Source organism: Dipodomys merriami, unplaced genomic scaffold, assembly GCF_024711535.1.
Source record: "Dipodomys merriami isolate MVZ:Mamm:240054 unplaced genomic scaffold, mDipMer1.0.p SCAF_91, whole genome shotgun sequence".
Lineage (NCBI taxonomy): Eukaryota > Metazoa > Chordata > Mammalia > Rodentia > Heteromyidae > Dipodomys > Dipodomys merriami.
The window spans coordinates 3883515-3902632 of NW_027206524.1; the positions used below are offsets into that span (position 1 = coordinate 3883515).

Genomic DNA, 19118 nt, shown 5'->3' on the forward strand with positions numbered 1-19118 from the left:
GTACTGAGAAATCGAACCCAGGGCTTCATGCATGCTAGGTAAGCACTCTACCACTAAGACACATTCCCAGCCCCTGTAATACTTTTTATATTAAAAAATACTGATTTTGCCAGGTGCTGTTGACTCAAGTCTGTAATCCTAGCTACTCAGGAGGCTGAGATATGATTGTGGTTCAAAGCTAGCCTGAGCAGGGACATTTGTGAGACTCTTATCTCCAGTTAACCATCAGAAAACTGGAAATGGTACTGTGGCTCAAGTGGTAGAGTGCTTGCCTTGAGCTGAAGAGCTCAGAGGATAGTGCCCAGGTCCAGAGTTTAAGACCCGTGACCAGCAAAAAAAAAAAAAAATCATTCCATCTGTGTCAGTGGCTCATGCCTGTAATCTTAGCTACTTAGGAGGCTGAGATCTGAGGATCACAGTTCAAAGCTAGCCAGGGCAAGAAAGTCTGTGAGGCTCTTACCTCCAGTTAGCTACCAAAATACCAGAAGTGATGTGTGGCTCCAAGTTTTAGAGCACTAGCCTTGAGCAGAAAAGCTCAGGGACAGCACCTAGGCTCTGAGTTCAAGCCCCATGACTAACATCCTCCCCCCCAAAAAATCCCAAAAAAACAAAAAAATCCAACTGAGCAGGTTAAGAACTTCTTAACTGTAGTAGCTTCTAAACTAATTGTACCAACAGAAAAGTATTTTCTTTTTCAATTTAAACCTCATCTGTGAATAGTTTCTTTTTAATTCTCTTTAACAAATATAATACATGAAGATATTTGGTCATTTTTTAAAATTCTTTTTTTTTAATAGTTTCTTTCTTTCTTTCTTTCTTTCTTTCTTTCTTTCTTTCTTTCTTTCTTTCTTTCTTTCTTTCTTTCTTTCTTTTTCTTTTTTTTTTTTTTTTTTTGGTTATGGGGCCTGAACTCTGGGCCTGGGCACTGTCCCTCAGCTCATCAGCTCAAGGCTAGCTCTCTACCACTTGAGCCATAATGCCACTTCCGCCTTTTTCTGCTTATGTGGTGTTGAGGAATCAAACCCAGGGCCTTGTGCATGCAAGGCAAGCGCTCTACCATTGAGCCAACTTCCCAGCCCCCAGAATAATATTAATATTACAAATCTCCATCTAATGTTTCTTTAAATTCTTACTGCCATAGACATTTTGTGGTATAAATCAGAGAAAATTTATTCTAGTGAGTAAAATGATGATGTGAGTATGTTCTGTCCTTTCAGAGTTACATTTGATGTTTTCCTTGATGGACAAAGTTCTGAATGGGATAGAGCCAATGTTGAAAGACTTGGAGGAACATATCATTAGTGCTGGCCTGGCAGATATGGTAGCAGCTGCTGAAACTATTACTACTGTAAGTTTTTTCCTGGTCCTTTTTTTTTTTTTTTTAAATTCTGTCCCTGAGCCTTGTTGCTCAAGGCTAGCACTCTACCACTGGAGCTACAGCTCTACTTCCATCCAGCCTTTTAGTGGTTACCTGGAGGTAATAAGAGGCTCAGGGATTTTTCTTCCCAGGCTGGTTTTGAACTGTGATCCTAAGATCTTAGCCTCCTAAAATTACAGGTGTGAGCCACTGGTGCCCAGCTCTAGGTTATTTTTTTCAAATGAAAGGTTATTTATTTAAAATGGTAATTTAGTCAGCAAAATAAGAATGTTGAAATACCTTTTGATTTTATTTTTAAGAAAATTTTCTCCAATTTTCAAATTGTAGTTCATTAAAATTATATTTTTTCTTTAATTTTATTATTGTTTTCTTTGTAAAACTAAATTGAATATAAAATACATTTTTTTTCAGGACTCTGAGAAATATGTTGAGCAGTTACTTACATTATTTAATAGATTTAGTAAACTTGTCAAAGAAGCTTTTCAAGATGATCCACGATTTCTCACTGCCAGAGATAAGGTAAAGATTTCTGTATGTTAACATTTTGTCATGTGTAAATTATAATTTACTTTTAACAAGTTTGTATCATTATGCCATTAAATTACAAACTACAATTGGCAACTTAATTTTTCCTGAGTGGACATCTACTGTTTTCATTATTTGGTTTGGCATATGTTTTTGTAAGCATTGGAGGTAGCCTCCTCGAATAGAATTTAGCTAGAAAGTTGTTCTTGTCTTCATTTTTTAAAAAATGTTCTCCTATTTCTGAATATTACCAACAATTGGGTTCATAACTCTTTTAAGACGTAGCTCAAAGTATATTTCCCTGAAACTTAGATTCTGCCTCCTACCACACCTCCTCCCCAGTCAAGTTGATTTCTCTACTCTTTCCTATCAACTCCTGGGCTCCCATGAGAGTTGATTTCAAATTTCTATTTGCTTTGCCAGGAAGCTTGTGCAAAATATATTATTTGTTTATATCTTCAGTAAATAGGATGAAGATAACTAAACATCAAGTTGTCCTTTAAGTGTTAGCTTTTTGTTTTCCCCTTCTCACTTTTTTTTTAATTGATCAGTTATGGTGCTTGGACTCTGAGCCTGGGCACTGTGCTTCAGCTCTTTAGTTCAAGGCAAGTGCTCTACCACTTGAGCCACTTCTGGTTTTCTGGTGGTTTATTGGAGGTAAGAGTCTTAGGGACTTTCCTGCCTGGGTTGGCTTTGAACCACCATCCTCAGACCTCAGCCTCCTGAGTAGCTAGGATTACTCAAGTAACTTTTTTTTTTTGCCAGTTCTGGGGCTTGAACTCAGGGCCTGGGCACTGTTCTTGAGCTGCTTTTGCTCAAGGCTAATAGTCTAGCTCTACCACTTGAGCCACAATGCCACTTCTAGCATTTTTAGTTTATGTGGTACTGAGGAATTAAACCCAGGGCCACATGCATGCAAGGCAAGCACTCTACCATTGATCCACCTTCTCAGCCCCTCAAGTAATTTTTTGTGTGTGTATGCATTGGTCCTGGAGCTTGAACTCAGGGCTTGGATGCTGTCCCTGAGCTTCTTTTGCTCAAGACTATCACTCTACCACTTGAGCCATAGCTCTGCTTCTGGCTTTTGTGATGTTTAATTTTGGTATAAGAATCTCACAGTCTTTCCTTCCCTGGGCTGGCTTGGAACCACGAACCTCAGACCTCAGACTCCTAAATAGCTATGATTATAGGCATGAGCCATTGATGAGCCTGACTTTAGTTAAACTCTTTTACATCACAGGATTTTTGCTTTTGACTTTAAAAGTACAATTACTTTTCCATCAGACATTTTCCCTTAATTCTTTTTTGTGTACTTAATTATATAAGTAGGGAAATAATGGAATATGGAAGTGGTGGGATGATTTGAAGTCAAATTGAGTAGTCTGCTGAGGCTTCTGAAGGGACATTTGACCAAGTCAATAGAGAAAGTCACATGGCTATTTGAGGGAGGAGTGTCATCCAGATGCAGACAAATCTCTGTCCTTTTCCAGGAATAGCAGAAGAGGTCACTGTGGCTAGAATATTGAGAAGCCAGCTCAGGAACCATGCTAATGAATTGGTTTTACTCTTAGTTCGATGGGAAGCTATTGGAATCTTTTAAACAGTAGTAGGACTTGACTTTCATTTTAATTATACTATTGCAAAAAAAAAAAAAAAAAAAAGACTGGAAGCTGGTGATGCAGATCAATAATCCTAGACGTCAGAGTCAGAACCAGAGGCAAGAGGATTGCTAGTCCCAAGCTAGCTTGAGCTACACAGCAAGAAATTGTCTTTAAAGAAAAAAACAATAAGTTGATGTTAGGGAAATGAACCCTAAGATATGTATTCAAATGGTTTTTTCTTTCATGCGATTGTTTCTGACATATTTATAAGATTATTTCTTTGTTGCTTTGTATGTCCCTTCCCCACAATATAACTCCTGCTTTCACTGTATTTGATGTAGGTATAATTTGTGGAGGAGAAGGGAAAAAACAAATGGTTTAAATAGGGATACAGGTGGACCCATTGCAACAATGAGATGTACAAGTCATTATGTTGAAAACGAACTTTACAACTTTGTTGGGGGGGGAGGGGGGAGAGGAAGAGGATTGGGTGGGGGGCGAGAGGGAGGATGGGAAGGGGAAACAAAGGAGGAGGCTACAATGCTTGATTAAAAAATGTACTCATTATCTTACCCATGTAATTGTAACCCCTCTGTATAGTATTTTCACAATTTAAAGAAAAAAAAGAAACAGAACTGGAGGGAGTCAAGAGAAAAGCAAGAAAACAGAGTAAGAATACATTTAAATTAGTAAAGTAATTACTGACTTCTCTCAGAGTGATGTTTCATGGAAGAGGTTGTCAGAAATATTTTCTTTTGGAACCACAATCCTCAGATCTCCGCTTTTTCTCTCACCTTTTTTTTTTTTTTTGGTTGGTTGTGGGGCTTGAACTCTGGGCCTGGGCTCTGTCCCTCAACTCTTTAGCTCAAGGCTAGTGTTCTACCACTTGAGCCACAGTGCCACTTCCGGTTTTGTGAGTGGTTTATTGGAGATGAGAGTCTCAAATACTTTCCTTCCCGGGCTGGCTTTGAACCGCTATCTTCAGATCTCACCTTCCTGAATAGCTAGGATTACAGACGTGAGCCACCGTGCCCGCTCACTTTTTTTTTTTTTGTTGTTGGCCTGAACTCTGGGCTTGAGCGCTATCCCTCAGCTCTTCAGCTCAAGGCTAGCGTTCTACCACTTGAAACACAGCACCACTTCTGGCCTTTTCTGCTTATGTGGTGCTGAGGAATTGAACCCAGGGCCTCATGCATGCAAGGCAAGTGCTCTACCACTGAGCCACCTTCTCAGCCCCTCACTTTTTTTTTTTTTATATGAATAGTTTACTTGGGAAATTCAAGTAACACAGTTTGTGAAGATGGGGGAGGAAGAAAATTAAAGGAGAAGATTGTAGGTAATACCAGTTGTAGTATTATTTCAACAGTGAGTTTTAATCTGCAAAGAAATTTTTTAAAACTGTTCAAAGTTTCCCCATCTCAAGCCAGGCTCTGGTGGCTCATGCCTATAATCTTAGCAACTCAGGCAGCTAAGATCTGAGAATTGTTGTTTGAAGCTGGCCCTTGTAGGAAAAAAACCTGGGAGATTTCTTAGCTCCCATTAATTTCCAAATAAAGCCAGAAGTGGGAGCTGTGGCCCATATGAGCAAAAAAGCTCAGAGACAGTGCTCAGACCCTGAACTGGCATCAAAAAATAAAAAAACCCCAGGTGCTTGTGTTTATAATCCTATAATCTTAGCTACTCAGGAAGCTGAGATCTGAGGATTGAGGTTCAAAGCCAGGCTGGGCATGAAAGTCTGTGAGACTCTTAATCTCTAACCACCAGAAAACTAGAAGTTGCACTGTGACTCAAGTGGTAGAGCATTCGCCTTGAGCTGAAGAGCTAAGGAACAGTGCCTAGGCCCGGAGTTCCAAGCTCCACAACTGACCGTCCCCCTATCCCCCCAAAAAAATTCCCTACCCAGGAATTGTTCGTTCCTGGACTTTTTTTTTTTTTTTTTTGTTCCTGGACATTTTTAGTGGAGTGCATAGGCAGTAACAGATTTCCATAATTTTATATTCCAGTCTGGATACTGACAGAAGTCTACAGATTTGGAAGAGGCTTGGCAACATTTGTTAAATTAGTCCTGTAGTTTGGCAATTGAAAGATGTTTTGGCTGACCCCTTTCCCCAGCTCATAAATTCTGTCTTTGTCATTCCTGAACTAATGGTTGCCATGCCACTGCCATCTTACTCAGGTTCTCAAAATTAATGTCCTGGTGTTTTGGGGTTTTTTTTCTAGTTGCATATTTAGATACGAACCATGACATGATAAGATACATGTACATGTGCATACACAGAACAAAAAGGTTACTCTAAAGGAAATTATTTTAGAATTACTTAGGGAAGGAAGAAAAAGAAAAGGAGACAACATGCAAGACTTGAAGTCTGTTTCATATGTGTACTGTGCTGGTTAAGACTTGGAGAAACAAGCTTTGGGGAGAGAGCTGCAGAGAAATCACAAACTCAGTTTTGAGCAGATTGACTTTGAAATGTGTGTTGATAATCCAAGTGGTAATGTTGAGTGTGAGTTTGAGAGAATGGTGCTTTTGCATATGGATGTTTTTAAAAGCACTGACGTTGCTTGTGATTACCAATCATATGTGAAGATGAAGAAGAGAAAACAGCTGGGCGCTGGTGGCTCACTCCTGTAATCCTAGCTACTCAGGAGGCTGAGATCTGAGGATCGCAGTTCAAAGCCAGCCCGGGCAGGAAAGTTCCTGAGACTCTTTGTTTTTGTTTTTGGTCGGTTGTGGGGCTTGAACTCTGGGCTTGGCGCTTTCCCTGTGCTCTTCTGATTGAGCCACAGCGCCACTTATGGTTTTCTAGTGGTTTATTGGATAAGAGTCTCACGGACTTTCCTGCTCAGTCTGGCTTTGGACTTTCCTGCTCAGTCTGGCTTTGAACCGTGATCCTCAGATCTCAGCCTCTTGAGTAGCTAGGATTACAGGCATGAGTCACCAGTGCCCAGCTTCCTGAGCTTCTTTTGCTCAAGGCTAGTAGTTTACCACTTGAGCCACAGTGCCACTTTCACATTTTTCTGCTTATGTGGTGCTGAGGAATTGAACCCAGGGCTTCATGCATGCTAGTCAAGCACGCTACCACTAAGCCACATTCCCAGCCCTAGCCTAAGGTATTGTTATGTTTAGTTCTTTCAAAAATGAAGAAGTGGGCTGGGAAGGTGGCTCAGTGGTAGAGCGATTGCCTTGCATTCATGAGGCCGTGGGTTCGATTGTTCAGCACCACATAAGCAGAAGAAAAAAAAGCCGGAAGTGGCGCTGTGGCTCAAGTGGTAGAGTGCTAGCCTTGAGCTGAAGAGCTGAGGGTCAGCACCCAGGCCCAGAGTTCAGGACCCATGACCGGACACCCGCCTCCCCAAAAAGTTTAAAAAAATGAAGAAGTATTTTTAAAAGTATATTCTGGAGGTAGTGCGGTGGCTCAAGAGGTAGAATGATCGCCTTGAGCTAAAGAGTTAGGGATAGGTAGCCGGGCGCTGGTGGCTCACGCCTGTAATCCTAGCTACTCAGGAGGCTGAGATCTGAGGATCGCGGTTCAAAGCCAGCCCGGGCAGGAGAGACCGTGAGACTCCTATCTCCAATAAACCACCAGAAAACCGGAAGTGGCGCTGTAGCTCAAGTGGTAGAGCGCTCGCCTTGAGCTGAAGAGCTGAGGGACAGCGCCCAGGCCCAGAGTTCAAGCCCCACGACCGACAAAAAAAAAAAATAAATAAAAATAAAAATAAAAAAAAAAAAAAAAAAAGAGTTAGGGATAGGAGCTGGGAAGGTGGCTCAGTGGTAGAGCACTTGCCTTGCATGCCTGAGGCCCTGGGTTCGATTCCTCAGCACCACATAAGCAAAAAGAAAAAAGCCAGAAGTGGGGCTGGGAAGTTGGCTCAGTGGTAGAACGCTTGCCTTGCATGCCTGAGGCCCTGGGTTCGATTCCCAACACCACATAAGCAAAAAGAAAAAAGCCGGAAGTGGCGCTGTGGCTCAAGTGGTAGAGCGCTAGCTTTGAGCTGAAGAGCTGAGGGACAGTGCCCAGGCCCAGAGTTCAGGCCCCACGACCGGACAAAAAATAAAATAAAAAAAAAGAAGAAGAAAAAAGCCAGAAGTGGGGCTGGGAAGGTGGCTCAGTGGTAGAGCGCTTGCCTTGAGCTGAAGAGTTGAGGGACAGAGCCCAGGCCCAGAGTTCAGGCCCCAGGACCGGATTCCTCCACCCCCCCCCCCAAAAAAAAAAAGAAGAAATGATTACTTCCCTCAGTAAAACAGGAAGCCATAGCTTTTTTTTGGATCAGGGGTCTTGAACTCTGGGTGTTGTCCCTCAGCTCTTCAGCTCAAGCCTGGTGCTCTACCACTTGAGCCATAGCACCACTTTAGGTTTTCTGGTGGTTATTGGAGATAACAGTCTCATGGGCTTTTCTGCCCAGGCTGGCTTTGAACCATGATCCTCAGATCTCAGCCTCCTGAGTAGCTAGGATTACAAGTCTGAGCCATCAGCACCGAGCAGTTTTTTTTGGGGGGGGGGCGGTGGGGGTGTACATAGGGAATATTGGAAGTTTGAAGAAAAGTTGTTTAGGAGAATAGGAAACTGCACAAGAGAAAATGGGTGTGGGTGTCAGGCAGCATGCAGTCCCTTACTTGAGATTAGTAATGGTTAACATGGCAAAGAATATGCATTATAGTATGTTATATTATAGTATGAAAAAGGCTTCTGTTAGGCCAGATGTGTCATTGAAAATACACACTGGCAGACAGGTGCCGGTGGCTCAAAAAGAAACTAGAAGCTGAGTACCAGTGTCTTAAGCCTGTAATCCTAGCTACTCAGGAGGCTGAAATTTAGAGAATCACAGTTTGAAGCCAGCCCGGGCAGAAAAGTCTGAGAGACTCACATCTCAAAAACAACCCATTAGAAAGCAGGGCCTAGAGCGCATTGCCCAAGTAAGAGTCAGCAGAGCAAGCCAAGTGAAGTCCAAAGTCCTGAGTTAAAACTCTAGTATTGACACATAAGGGTGCAGAGGAGGCTTAGTAATAAATAAAGTACGTGCTTTGGACATACATAAAGTACATACATTGGACATTCAAGTCAATCCCTAGTACCATGTGAAAGGAAAATAACAAACAAACATAACCACTTGATTCATATTTTTATGTAGTTTTGAAAGTCTTCACAACTTGTCAGCATATTTTAAGTATTTAAGTATAGCAATTATATTCCATTTCAAATTATTTTTTACAGGCTTATAAAGCAGTTGTTAATGATGCTACCATATTTAAACTTGAACTACCATTGAAGCAGAAAGGGTAAGTTTCGTAAAACCATATGTTAAAAATAACTGTGAGGGTCTGTAGTACTTGTTACTGGGTCTGCAAGGTTCTCTATTTCCCTGTAAGGTTTGGTTCTTTGTTTTATTTTGTGAGACAGGTTCTTGTGACATATCTTAGGCTGATCCCAAACATTTTTTTTGGGTGGGGTCCAGTTGTGGGGCCTGAACTGTGGGCCTGGGCGCTGTCCCTCAGCTCTTCAGCTCAAGGCTAGCACTCTACCACTTGAGCCACAGTGCCACTTCCAGCTTTTCTTTTTCTTCTGCTTATGTGGTGCTGAGGAATCAAACGCAGGGCCTCCTGCATGCAAGGCAAGCGCTCTACCACTGAGCCACCTTCCTAGCCCGATCCCAAACTTTTGATCTTGTTTCTTCCTCCTAACTACTAAGATCAAGTGTGTGCGAGCATTCCTGGCTAGATTTTTTTTTTAAACTAGGACTTGAACTCAGGGCCTGAGTTCTAGCTGCTCAGGAGGCTGAGATTTGAGGATCGTGGTTCAAAACCATCCCGAGTAGGAACATCCATGAGACTCTTATCTCCAATTAATCACCAAAAAGCTCAGGGATAGTGCCCAGGCCCTGAGTTCAACCCCCAGGATTGACAAAAAAAGTTATATACTCTAGACATTGTACTCATATAAGTATCAGCCTTAATTACTATTTGTCATAAGAGCTTTTTAAATGATTCAATAAAAGTAAGTAGTTTGTGAAAAATTGGGTTTAGAAAAGCAATATTTGCTAACATCAATTTTCATCAACTTTTTTTTTCTAGAGTGGGATTGAAAACTCAACCTGAATCAAAATGCCCTGAGTTACTTGCCAATTACTGTGACATGTTGCTGAGAAAAACACCATTAAGCAAAAAACTAACCTCTGAAGAAATTGAAGCAAAGCTCAAAGAAGTGGTACATAGTTTTTTTTTTTAATATATATCAAAAAATTTTTTTTTAAGACCAGAGAAAGATTTATGACTTGTAGTGGTAAGGAGAGCACAGCAGTTATTTTCAAAGCAATTCCCTGCAACACAGGCAAACATGAAGGTCTTCTGTATTTCTGTTTTGTGGGTTTTTCTTAGTGCCAGTCCTGGGGCTTGAATTCAGCCTGGATGCTGTCCCTGAGCCTCTTGTGCTCAAGGCTGGTGGTCTACTGCTTAAGCCACAGTGCTTTTTCTGAGTAGTTTATTGGAGATAAGAGTCTCGCAGAATTTCCTGCCCAGGCTGGCTTCTAACTGCGATCCTCACATCTCATCCTCCTGAGTAGGATTACAGGCATGAGTCAGTGGTACCTAGCTTGTGTTTCAGATTTTCTAATTATCTTACTTTGAGCATTTTGCTTTTTAGACATTCTGTAATATCAGAAAAGTTTTTAAGCAATTGTTATTATGAACTTTGCTGCTGCTGTAGCTCTATAGGATATTTATTTATTTTGTCTATGGCGGGGGGAGGGGGCTAAGGTGGGCTTGAACTCTGGGCCTGGTGCTGTTCGTGAGCTCAAGGTGAGAGCTCTACCACTTGAGCCACAGTGCCACTTCCAGTTTTCAGGTTGTTAATTGGAGATAAAAGTCTCATGGACTTTCCTGCTTGGGCTGGCTTTGAACCGTGATCCTCGTTCTCAGTCTCCTGAGTAGCTAGGATTACAGGCGTGAGCCACTGACACCCAGCAAAAGGTATTTATTTTTTCTAACAAAGAAATTTTATTCTATAGTTGTCTGAAAGGAAAATAATCTAGTCTTTCCCTCCTCTCAGTTTTTGGTGATGGTGTAGACCTTATACTTGCTAGATGAGCACTGTACTACTGAGCTGCATGCCATCCATTAGGTTTTTGAAATGGGGTCTTTCTTGTGGTTGTTCTTCTTTTTTTTCCTCTCTCTTTTTATTTTTGGTGGGGAGGCTTGAACTTGGGGCCAAGGTGCTGTCCCTAAACTTTTACTCAAATCTAGCACTCTACCACTTTGAGCCACAGCTCTACTGGGACTTTTCTGCTCACACTGGCTTTAAATTGTGATCCTCAGATCACAGCCTTTTGAATAACTAGGATTATAGGCTACCAGCACCTGGCATCTTTGTTGTTTTGTAGCTCAGGCTAACCTTGAACTTAGTATGTTGCTCATACTGGCCTTAAACTAGAGATTATTCTGCCTCCACTTTCTGCCCCCATCTCTTTATTCTTTTAGGTTATTAAGTTTTAGCTCCTGTTAAAGGATAAAAGGGGAAGAAGACTCCATAGGTTTGGAGTGGTAATTGAGAAATTAGAAGTTTTTCATGAAGTTTTTTACTCCTTTTTGTAAGAGTCCCCAAGATAGGGACTCTTAGATAGTAGATAGATGTTAGTTCCTTGCCTATATTTATTTTTTTGGACTCTTGCTAAGTTAGTGAAGTCTAAGAATGCAAAGAGGAAAAATAATTAAATGAGATAGAACAAATATAGGCAGAAAAGGCCCAGGGGGGAAAAAAGAGAAAGGGAAGCTAAGGCTGAGAATGTGGCTTAGTGGTGGAGTGCTTGCCTAGCAAGCATGAAGTCCTGGGTTCAATTCCTCAGTACACCTAAACAGAAAAAGCCAGAAGTGGTGCTGTGGTTCAAGTGGTAGAATACTAGCCATGAGCAAAAGAAGCTAGGGGACAGTGCCCAGGTCCTGAGTGTAAGCCTCAGGACTGGCAAAAAAAAAAAAAGGGGTGTGTGTGTGTGAAGCTAATAAGTAGAAAATTGGGGGGGAAAACTGTTGATTTTTATGTAAACTATTGTCACATTTATGTAAAATATGGAAAACTGATGTAGTTATTTGATTATAATCTCAACTAACTTGGAAGTGTGCACCAGGGCTGGTTATATTTCCAAGGTGACTAATTTACTTGCCTCTTATGTAAAATTTCTGCATTTTGATAAGTAGGAGCTACAGACATGTCTAAATGAGGGAGATGGCTCATAATATGTAAGAATTGGAAGTAACTTTGTTTTCTTTACAGCTTTTGGTACTTAAATATGTGCAGAACAAAGACGTTTTTATGAGGTACCACAAAGCTCATTTGACACGACGTCTTATATTAGACATCTCTGCTGATAGTGAAATTGAAGAAAATATGGTAGAGTGGCTAAGAGTAAGTAAACTATTTTTATTTATTTATTTATTTTTATTTTTTATTTTTTGTCAGTTGTGAAGCTTGAAGTCTGGGCCTGGTCGCTGTCCCTGCGCTCTTCAGCTCAGGGTGAACGCTCTACAGCTTGAGCCACAGCACCACTTCCAGTTTTCTGGTGGTTTATTGGAGATAGGAGTCTCATGGAGTTTCCTGCCCGGGCTGGCTTTGAATTGCAATCCTCAGATCTCAGCCTCCTGAGCAGCTAGGATTACAGGTGTGAGCCACCAGCGCCTGGCTTATTTTTTAATATTTAGTGTTCTTACATAGCACATGGTGCCCGGCTTATTTTTTAATATTTAGTGTTCTTACATAGCACATGATTTGTATGTCTGCATGAGTAATATAGTTTGGTGTTACTGTTAATGTCAAAGAAGTAGGAATCATAAGAACACAGCATTAAGTATATAAAATTATATCCATTAAAGTTCTTTTTTTTTTTTTTTAAATATTTATTTTGGGTCCGGTCGTGGGGGCTGAACTCTGGGCCTGGGTGCTGTCCCTCAGCTCTTCTGCTCAAGGCTAGCACTCTACCACTTGAGCCATAGTGCCACTTCCGGCTTTTTTTCTTTTTGCTTATGTGGTACTGGGGAATCGAACCCAGGGCCTCATGCGTGCAAGGCAAGCACTCTACCACTGAGCCACCTTCCCAGCCCCAGTTCATTTTCTTAATACATTCTAATTCTGCACTTGTTTCTGATTTTTTTTTTTTATTGTTTGACTACTGATTGTACTCTTTGATTTAAACTGACTTTATTAAGTAGGCTTGAGGACAAATTGTTCATTTGTCCTTAATTTTCATTTGTAGAAAGGTTCTTTACATAGTAGCTACCTAAGGTAGTCAATGTTATTTATAACTAAACACCCATATAAGAATATTTTAACATTTGTTCCTTTCAGTTCATTTTAATAATGGTATTTGAATTTTATTAAAATGAATGTTCTTTGTATACAGAGAGCAATTTTAAACTTTGAGTACTCATGCTTTGGCAGTGTGGGGTCATAAAAACTACTGTGCTAACTGGAACTGCTCAGGAGGAACAATAATGATTTTTTAAAAAATCAATACTGTTTGCAATTTCTTTTGTCTTTTGTTTTTTTCTCTTCTTGTTTATTCCCTGTAGTCCCTATTTCTGATTTTGGTACCCTTTGTATATATGTTTATCTGATGGTAGAAACGGTAGGACAAAGTATGAGCCAGTGCAGCTGAGATGCTCACTAGACACTATGTTAGAAATGAACTTTATAATGTGTGTGGGAGGGGAATGGGTGGGGAGGGAAAGTAGGAGAGAACAAGAGGGATTAACACTGTTGGAAATGTAATCTACTGACTACCTTATGTAACTATAACCCCTTTGTGTATCACCTTTACAATAAAAATAATTTTTTTTTAATCGAAAGTTTCACTCAAAAGTTACTGTACCAGAGCTGGGTACTGGTGGCTCATTTCTGTAATTTTAGCTACTCAGGAAGCTGAGATTTTAGGAATGAGAAAGCCAGCCTGACAGGAAAGACCAAAGAGATTGGGGGGGGGGGGGGCTGGGGTGTGTGTGTGTGTGTGTGTGTGTGTGTGTGTGTGTGTGTGTGTGTGTGTGTGTGTGTGTGTGTGTGTGTGTGTGTGTGTGTGTGTGTGTGTGTGTGTGCGCGCGCGCGCGCGCGCGCGCGCGCGCGCCAGTTCTAGGACAGTATTCATAGTATCAATATTCCAACCTTAGTCTGCTGTCTTCTTCTATACCTCCATTTTATATTTTACTATATTGGTACTTCCAACATTACCACCTTTTTTTTTTTTTGGTGCCAGTACTGGGTCTTGAACTCAGGGCTTGGGGCTTTGGCCCTGAGCTCTTTTGCTTGAGACTAATGCTCTGTCACTTGAACCACAGCTCACTTCTGGCCCTTTGTAATGAATTGGAACTAAGAGTCTCAAGGACTTTTTCTGCCCAGGCTGGCTTTGAACCATAATCCTCAGATCTCAGCCTCCTGAGTAGCTAGCGCCACTTTTTATTTGAGTAAAGTTTTGTGTTTGGATAACGGATTGAGATGTGCTTCTGGGTTTTTGTTGTCTTCTGTTTGTTTGTTTTATTCCAGTACTGATGCTTAGACTCAGTGACTTGCACAAGGCAAATGCTGTACTACTGTGCTATTCTTCCAGTCTGTGGTTACGTTTTTTCATAATATGTGGATTGAGGGGCTAAGAATGAAGTTTATTCTTCATGCAGGCATATTTATCAATCTAGTAGCATCTGAAGTTGAGGGGAGTTGTTAGTAATGAATATTAACTATATTGTAGTAACTGATGGCATACATGTTGCTACTGTGCAAATCAAGAACTGCCTGTACCAACCTACTTAGTTTCGAAGAATCAAATTTAATAGGTATTTGACTATAATTAACATTCTTAGAAACATCCCTCTGGATAAGAAATTTGTATTAATAAGCATCTAAGACAGTTTTGTTAACACTTTTTACACTTTATCCTTGTAGTATAACAAATTACATATTATTTCTTTCTGTGTTTGATTTTTGTAGGAAGTTGGTATGCCAGCAGATTACGTAAACAAGCTTGCTAGAATGTTTCAGGACATAAAGGTATCTGAAGATCTGAACCAGGCTTTTAAGGAAATGCACAAAAATAATAAATTGGCTTTACCAGGTATTATTTTATTATTACACATAAAGTATTTTTAAACTTTTTCTGAAAGAATGTCTTTTCTATTTACTAAGAATAGATGTACCTGGTGCTGGTGGCTGAAGCCTGTAATCCTAGCTACTCAGGAGGCTGAGATCTGAGGATTGCAGTTCAAAGCCAACCTAAGCAGGAACATCCCTGAGACTCTTATCTCCAGTTAACCACCAGAAAACCAGAAGTGGCATGTGGTTCAAGTGGCAGAGCACTAGCCTTGAGCTGAAGAGCTGAGGTCCAGTGCCCAGGCCCAGAGTTGAAGTCCCATGACCAATAAAATAAATAGATGTGAGACCTGGTGTTGGTGGCTCATACCTGTAATCCTAGCTACACAAGGAGCTGAGATCTGAGGATCCCAGTTCTAAGCCAGCCCAGGCAGGAAAATCTTATTGTCATTAAACTATGAAAAAAGCTGGGAGTGGAGTTGTGGCTCAAGTGGCAGAGTGATAGCCTTGAGCATAAAAAGCTCACGGACAGGGACCAGGCCCTCAGTTCAAGTCCTAGGACTGGCACAATAAAGCACCACCAGAAGGAAAATAGATGTTAGCAGTAATAGATCCAAGGATGTAATGAAGTCCATATTCCTTAGAGATAGCTGTCAAGGCCTAGTGGTAGATTTGGAAATCTTACTTAGAAACAAGGATACTTTTAACAAAACCTTCTGTCTTATTTGTTTCACTGAAACTTAATCTCTACTATTTATTTTGAATTGTATCCATTATCAGGATTATTTATATTTTACACTTTCTGATTTCTTACTTTTAGCTGACTCAGTTAATATCAAGATTCTGAATGCTGGTGCCTGGTCAAGAAGTTCTGAGAAAGTCTTTGTCTCACTTCCTACTGAACTGGAAGATTTGATTCCTGAAGTAGAAGAATTTTACAAAAAAAATCATAGTGGTAGGAAATTACACTGGCATCATCTCATGTCAAATGGAATTGTAAGTAGATGGTGTGTTGGTTCAATTAATTTGGGTAAAAGTAGAAAGACTTCAAAAATGGGCACCAGTACAGAATAGATTTTTTTTTTTTCGTTTCCACATAGAAAGTGTAATGGATTTATCCATGAAATTGGTAGGGATGTAGTCTTCGGACTGCATCGTTATGCCTACTGTATTCCACAGCCCTTGTGTATAGAATTCAGTTTGATTCCCACTGTGTGTCTTCCTGTGCACAGGAAGGGAATGGAGAAGATGGACATGTTGTGAATATTTTCCCATTTCTCATTGTAGCACATTAGAGCGAATGCAATCATGTGGGCACATTTTACTATAGGGAAGGCCAGGAGATGAGTCTCCTAAACTGAGGCCTGCTAAAATTTCTGTTCCTATGGGAGACAGGAAGAATAGACAAAATGTAGTATTTTTCACATGCAACGTGTGTAACATTTTATTGACTAGTTGGTAATCATCATGAAGAGATTTTGTGCTAACTAAAGTCTGTTTTCTCTTCTGTAGATAACATTTAAGAATGAAGTAGGTCAATATGACTTGGAGGTGACCACGTTTCAGTTGGCTGTGTTGTTTGCATGGAACCAAAGACCTAGAGAGAAAATCAGCTTTGAAAATCTAAAACTTGCAACTGAACTTCCAGATGCTGAACTTAGAAGGACTTTATGGGTTTGTTTTAAATTTTGTGTCATTGCATGCATGCATGCATACATCCATCCATCCATACATACATACATACATACATACATACACACATACATACATATATACATATACATACACATACACACACACACATATGATTGGCCTGTAGTAATTTGTCTTTTGGTGTCAAATCCAATGCTGCCTTTTTTTTTTTTTTTCTGTCAGTCTTGGGGGCTTGAACTCGGCCTGGGCATTGTCCCCAAGCTTCTTTTGCTCAAGACCAGCACTCTACCACTTGAGCCACAGCATCACTTCTGCTTTTTTCTGTGTATATGGTATTGAGGAATGGAGCCCAGGGCTTTATGCATATGAGGCAAGCACTGTACCACTAAGCCACATTTCCATCTCAAATCCAGTACTTTCTATACACTGTTCACACTGTTCCACCAAGCTATTTACCCAACCCCTGACATTTGTGAATTCATGACACTCAAGGTGACATAACCAAGAAAAATACTAAATGAGGTTTTTTGTTTTGTTTTGTTTTGTTTTGTTTTTGGGTCCAGTCATGGCCTGAACTCTGGGCCTGGGCGCTGTCCCTCAGCTCTTCAGCTCAAGGCTAGCGCTCTACCACTAGAGCCACAGTGCCACTTCCAGCTTTTTTCTTTTTGCTTATGTGGTGCTAAGGAATTGAACCCAGGGCCTCAGGCATGCAAGGCAAGCACTCTACCACTGAGCCACCTTCCCAGCCCTAAATGAGGTTTTTATGGAGAAAAGAAATTGAAAATATACAAGTTACTAAGAAAGGCAAAAAAGAGGTAAAGATTCAGTTGGCATTTAAATATTGTTTGTGAGGAGTCTGACCAAACATAAATACTATACTATTTCTGTACTGACCTTGTGTTCAAAATTTTATGACGAAAAATCCAAGAGTTAGAAAAATTGGGATTTGTTCTTTTTTACGATTTGTGAAAGTTGCTTATTAGCTTTATACTTCAACTTCATTTTGCTTCTCCTCATATAAGTTTATTGTAAACGCCAGAATAGATTGTGTCCTCTGGAGATTGCTTTGATCCTATGTAACTAACTCTTACTTCTTCTATTTCCATAAAGAGAACATTTACTGTTCCTCATAACCAGCTCTTTTATCCTCCTTTTACATTATATCCTTGTATTCTTAATTTTTTGGAAGTACACATAAAAGGTTGCATTGTGGGCTGGGAAGGTGGCTCAGTGTTAGAGTGCTTGCCTTGCGTGCATGAGGCCCTGGGTTTGATTCTTCAGTACCACATAAGCAGAAAAAGCCAGAAGTGGCGCTGTGGCTCAAGTGGTAGAGGCTAGCCTTGAACTGTAGAACTGAGGGACAGTGCCCAGACCCAGAGTTCAGGCCCCACAACCGACCAAAAAAAAAAAAAAGGTTGCATTGTAAATTTGTGTTTATACTCTCCAACATACTTCATGTTGGAGAGTTGATTTAGCATTCTATACTGTTTGTGGATCCTAATTGTTTCTTTTCATTCTTCATAGTCTTTAGTAGCTTTTCCAAAGCTCAAACGGCAAGTTTTATTGTACGAACCTCAAGTCAATTCACCCAAAGATTTTACAGAAGGTACCCTCTTCTCAGTGAACCAGGAATTCAGCTTAATGTAAGGTTAATTTGATTGAAAATAAAAATCTCATTTGAATTTTACTATTTTTTTGTTTTTAACAAAATGTTTTCCTTACATGATATTTAAAGCAATAATTGTTTACTACCATTCTAAACTTACTATAGTGGTTTGTGTTTGTGTGTGTGTGTATATTTTTCATGTACTACCTCTGTCTGGGCAGTGTGTGTGTATGTGTGTGTGTGTCTGTGTCTGTGTGTGTATGTGTATTTTGTATGTATTACATGTGCCAGTACTAGAGCTGGAATTCAGGGCAGGGCCTTGAGCTTTCATTTGGCTTTACCACTTGAACCAAACTTCCAGTTCCAGCTTTTTGCTGGTTAGTTGGAAATAAGAGTCTCTTAGGTTATCTGCCAAAAAGCATCGAGCCAGCTGCCGGTGGCTCACATCTGTAATCCTAGCTACTCAGGAGGCTGAGATCTGAGAATCATGGTTCAAAGCCAGCCTGGGCAGGAAACTCTGTGAAATTCTTATCTCCGATAAACTATCAGAAAACCAGAAGTGGCGTTGTAGCTCAAATGATAGAACGCTAGCCTTGAGGTGAAGAGCTGAGGGACAGCGTTTAGGTCCAGAGTTCAAGCCCCACGACTGACCAAAATAAAAAAAAAAGCATCGGGGCTGGGAAGGTGGTTCAGTGGTAGAGTACTTGCCTTGCATGCCTGAGGCCCTGGGTTCGATTCCTCAGCACCACATAAGCAAAAAAGAAAAAAGCCGGAAGTGGCACTGTAGCTCAAGTGGTAGAGCGCTAGCCTTGAGCTGAAGAGCTGAGGGACAGCGCCCAGGCCCAGAGTTCAGGCCCCACGACCGGACCCCAAAAAAAAGCATCAAAAAGTCCATAGAATTTTTCAGTTTCATCTGAGACAGTGTCACTGTGTAGCCCAATCTGACCTCAGATTTGCTCTGTATGTACCATACCCCACTCTATCCCTAAGTTGCCATCCTCCCAAGTGCTGGAATTGTAGTCATGAGTCACCACACTCAGCATAGATTTTTTGTTTTGTTTCTGTGGAACCACCATTGTCCAGACGTCAGCCTGGACATGTATCTGGGACAATAGGCGCATACATTGTGCCCAGCTGTTGGTTGATATGCCCAGCCTATCTACACCTAGGCTGTCCTCAAACATAATCTGTCTCAGCCTCCCAAGTAGTTAGGATTTAAGCTTTGAGCCACTAGTGTCCAGCTTAGAATTTGTTTTAGATAAAGTTGTACATTGGTTGTTACTTCTTAAAATTTTTGA

The 19118-nt window shown here is 40.7% G+C and overlaps 1 protein-coding gene across 1 annotated transcript in view; it reads left to right on the forward strand.

Annotated features, from left to right (window-relative positions):
- Window positions 1–19118, forward strand: part of LOC138821349 (cullin-5) — a 53624-nt gene that overhangs the window by 29525 nt on the left and 4981 nt on the right. The window contains exons 9-17 of the mRNA XM_070013509.1: window positions 1218–1348; window positions 1790–1897; window positions 8718–8782; window positions 9575–9707; window positions 11766–11897; window positions 14463–14586; window positions 15382–15557; window positions 16074–16235; window positions 17739–17857. Of these exons, the coding sequence (XP_069869610.1) occupies window positions 1218–1348; window positions 1790–1897; window positions 8718–8782; window positions 9575–9707; window positions 11766–11897; window positions 14463–14586; window positions 15382–15557; window positions 16074–16235; window positions 17739–17857 (1150 nt within the window). The remainder of the gene's footprint in view (window positions 1–1217; window positions 1349–1789; window positions 1898–8717; window positions 8783–9574; window positions 9708–11765; window positions 11898–14462; window positions 14587–15381; window positions 15558–16073; window positions 16236–17738; window positions 17858–19118) is intronic.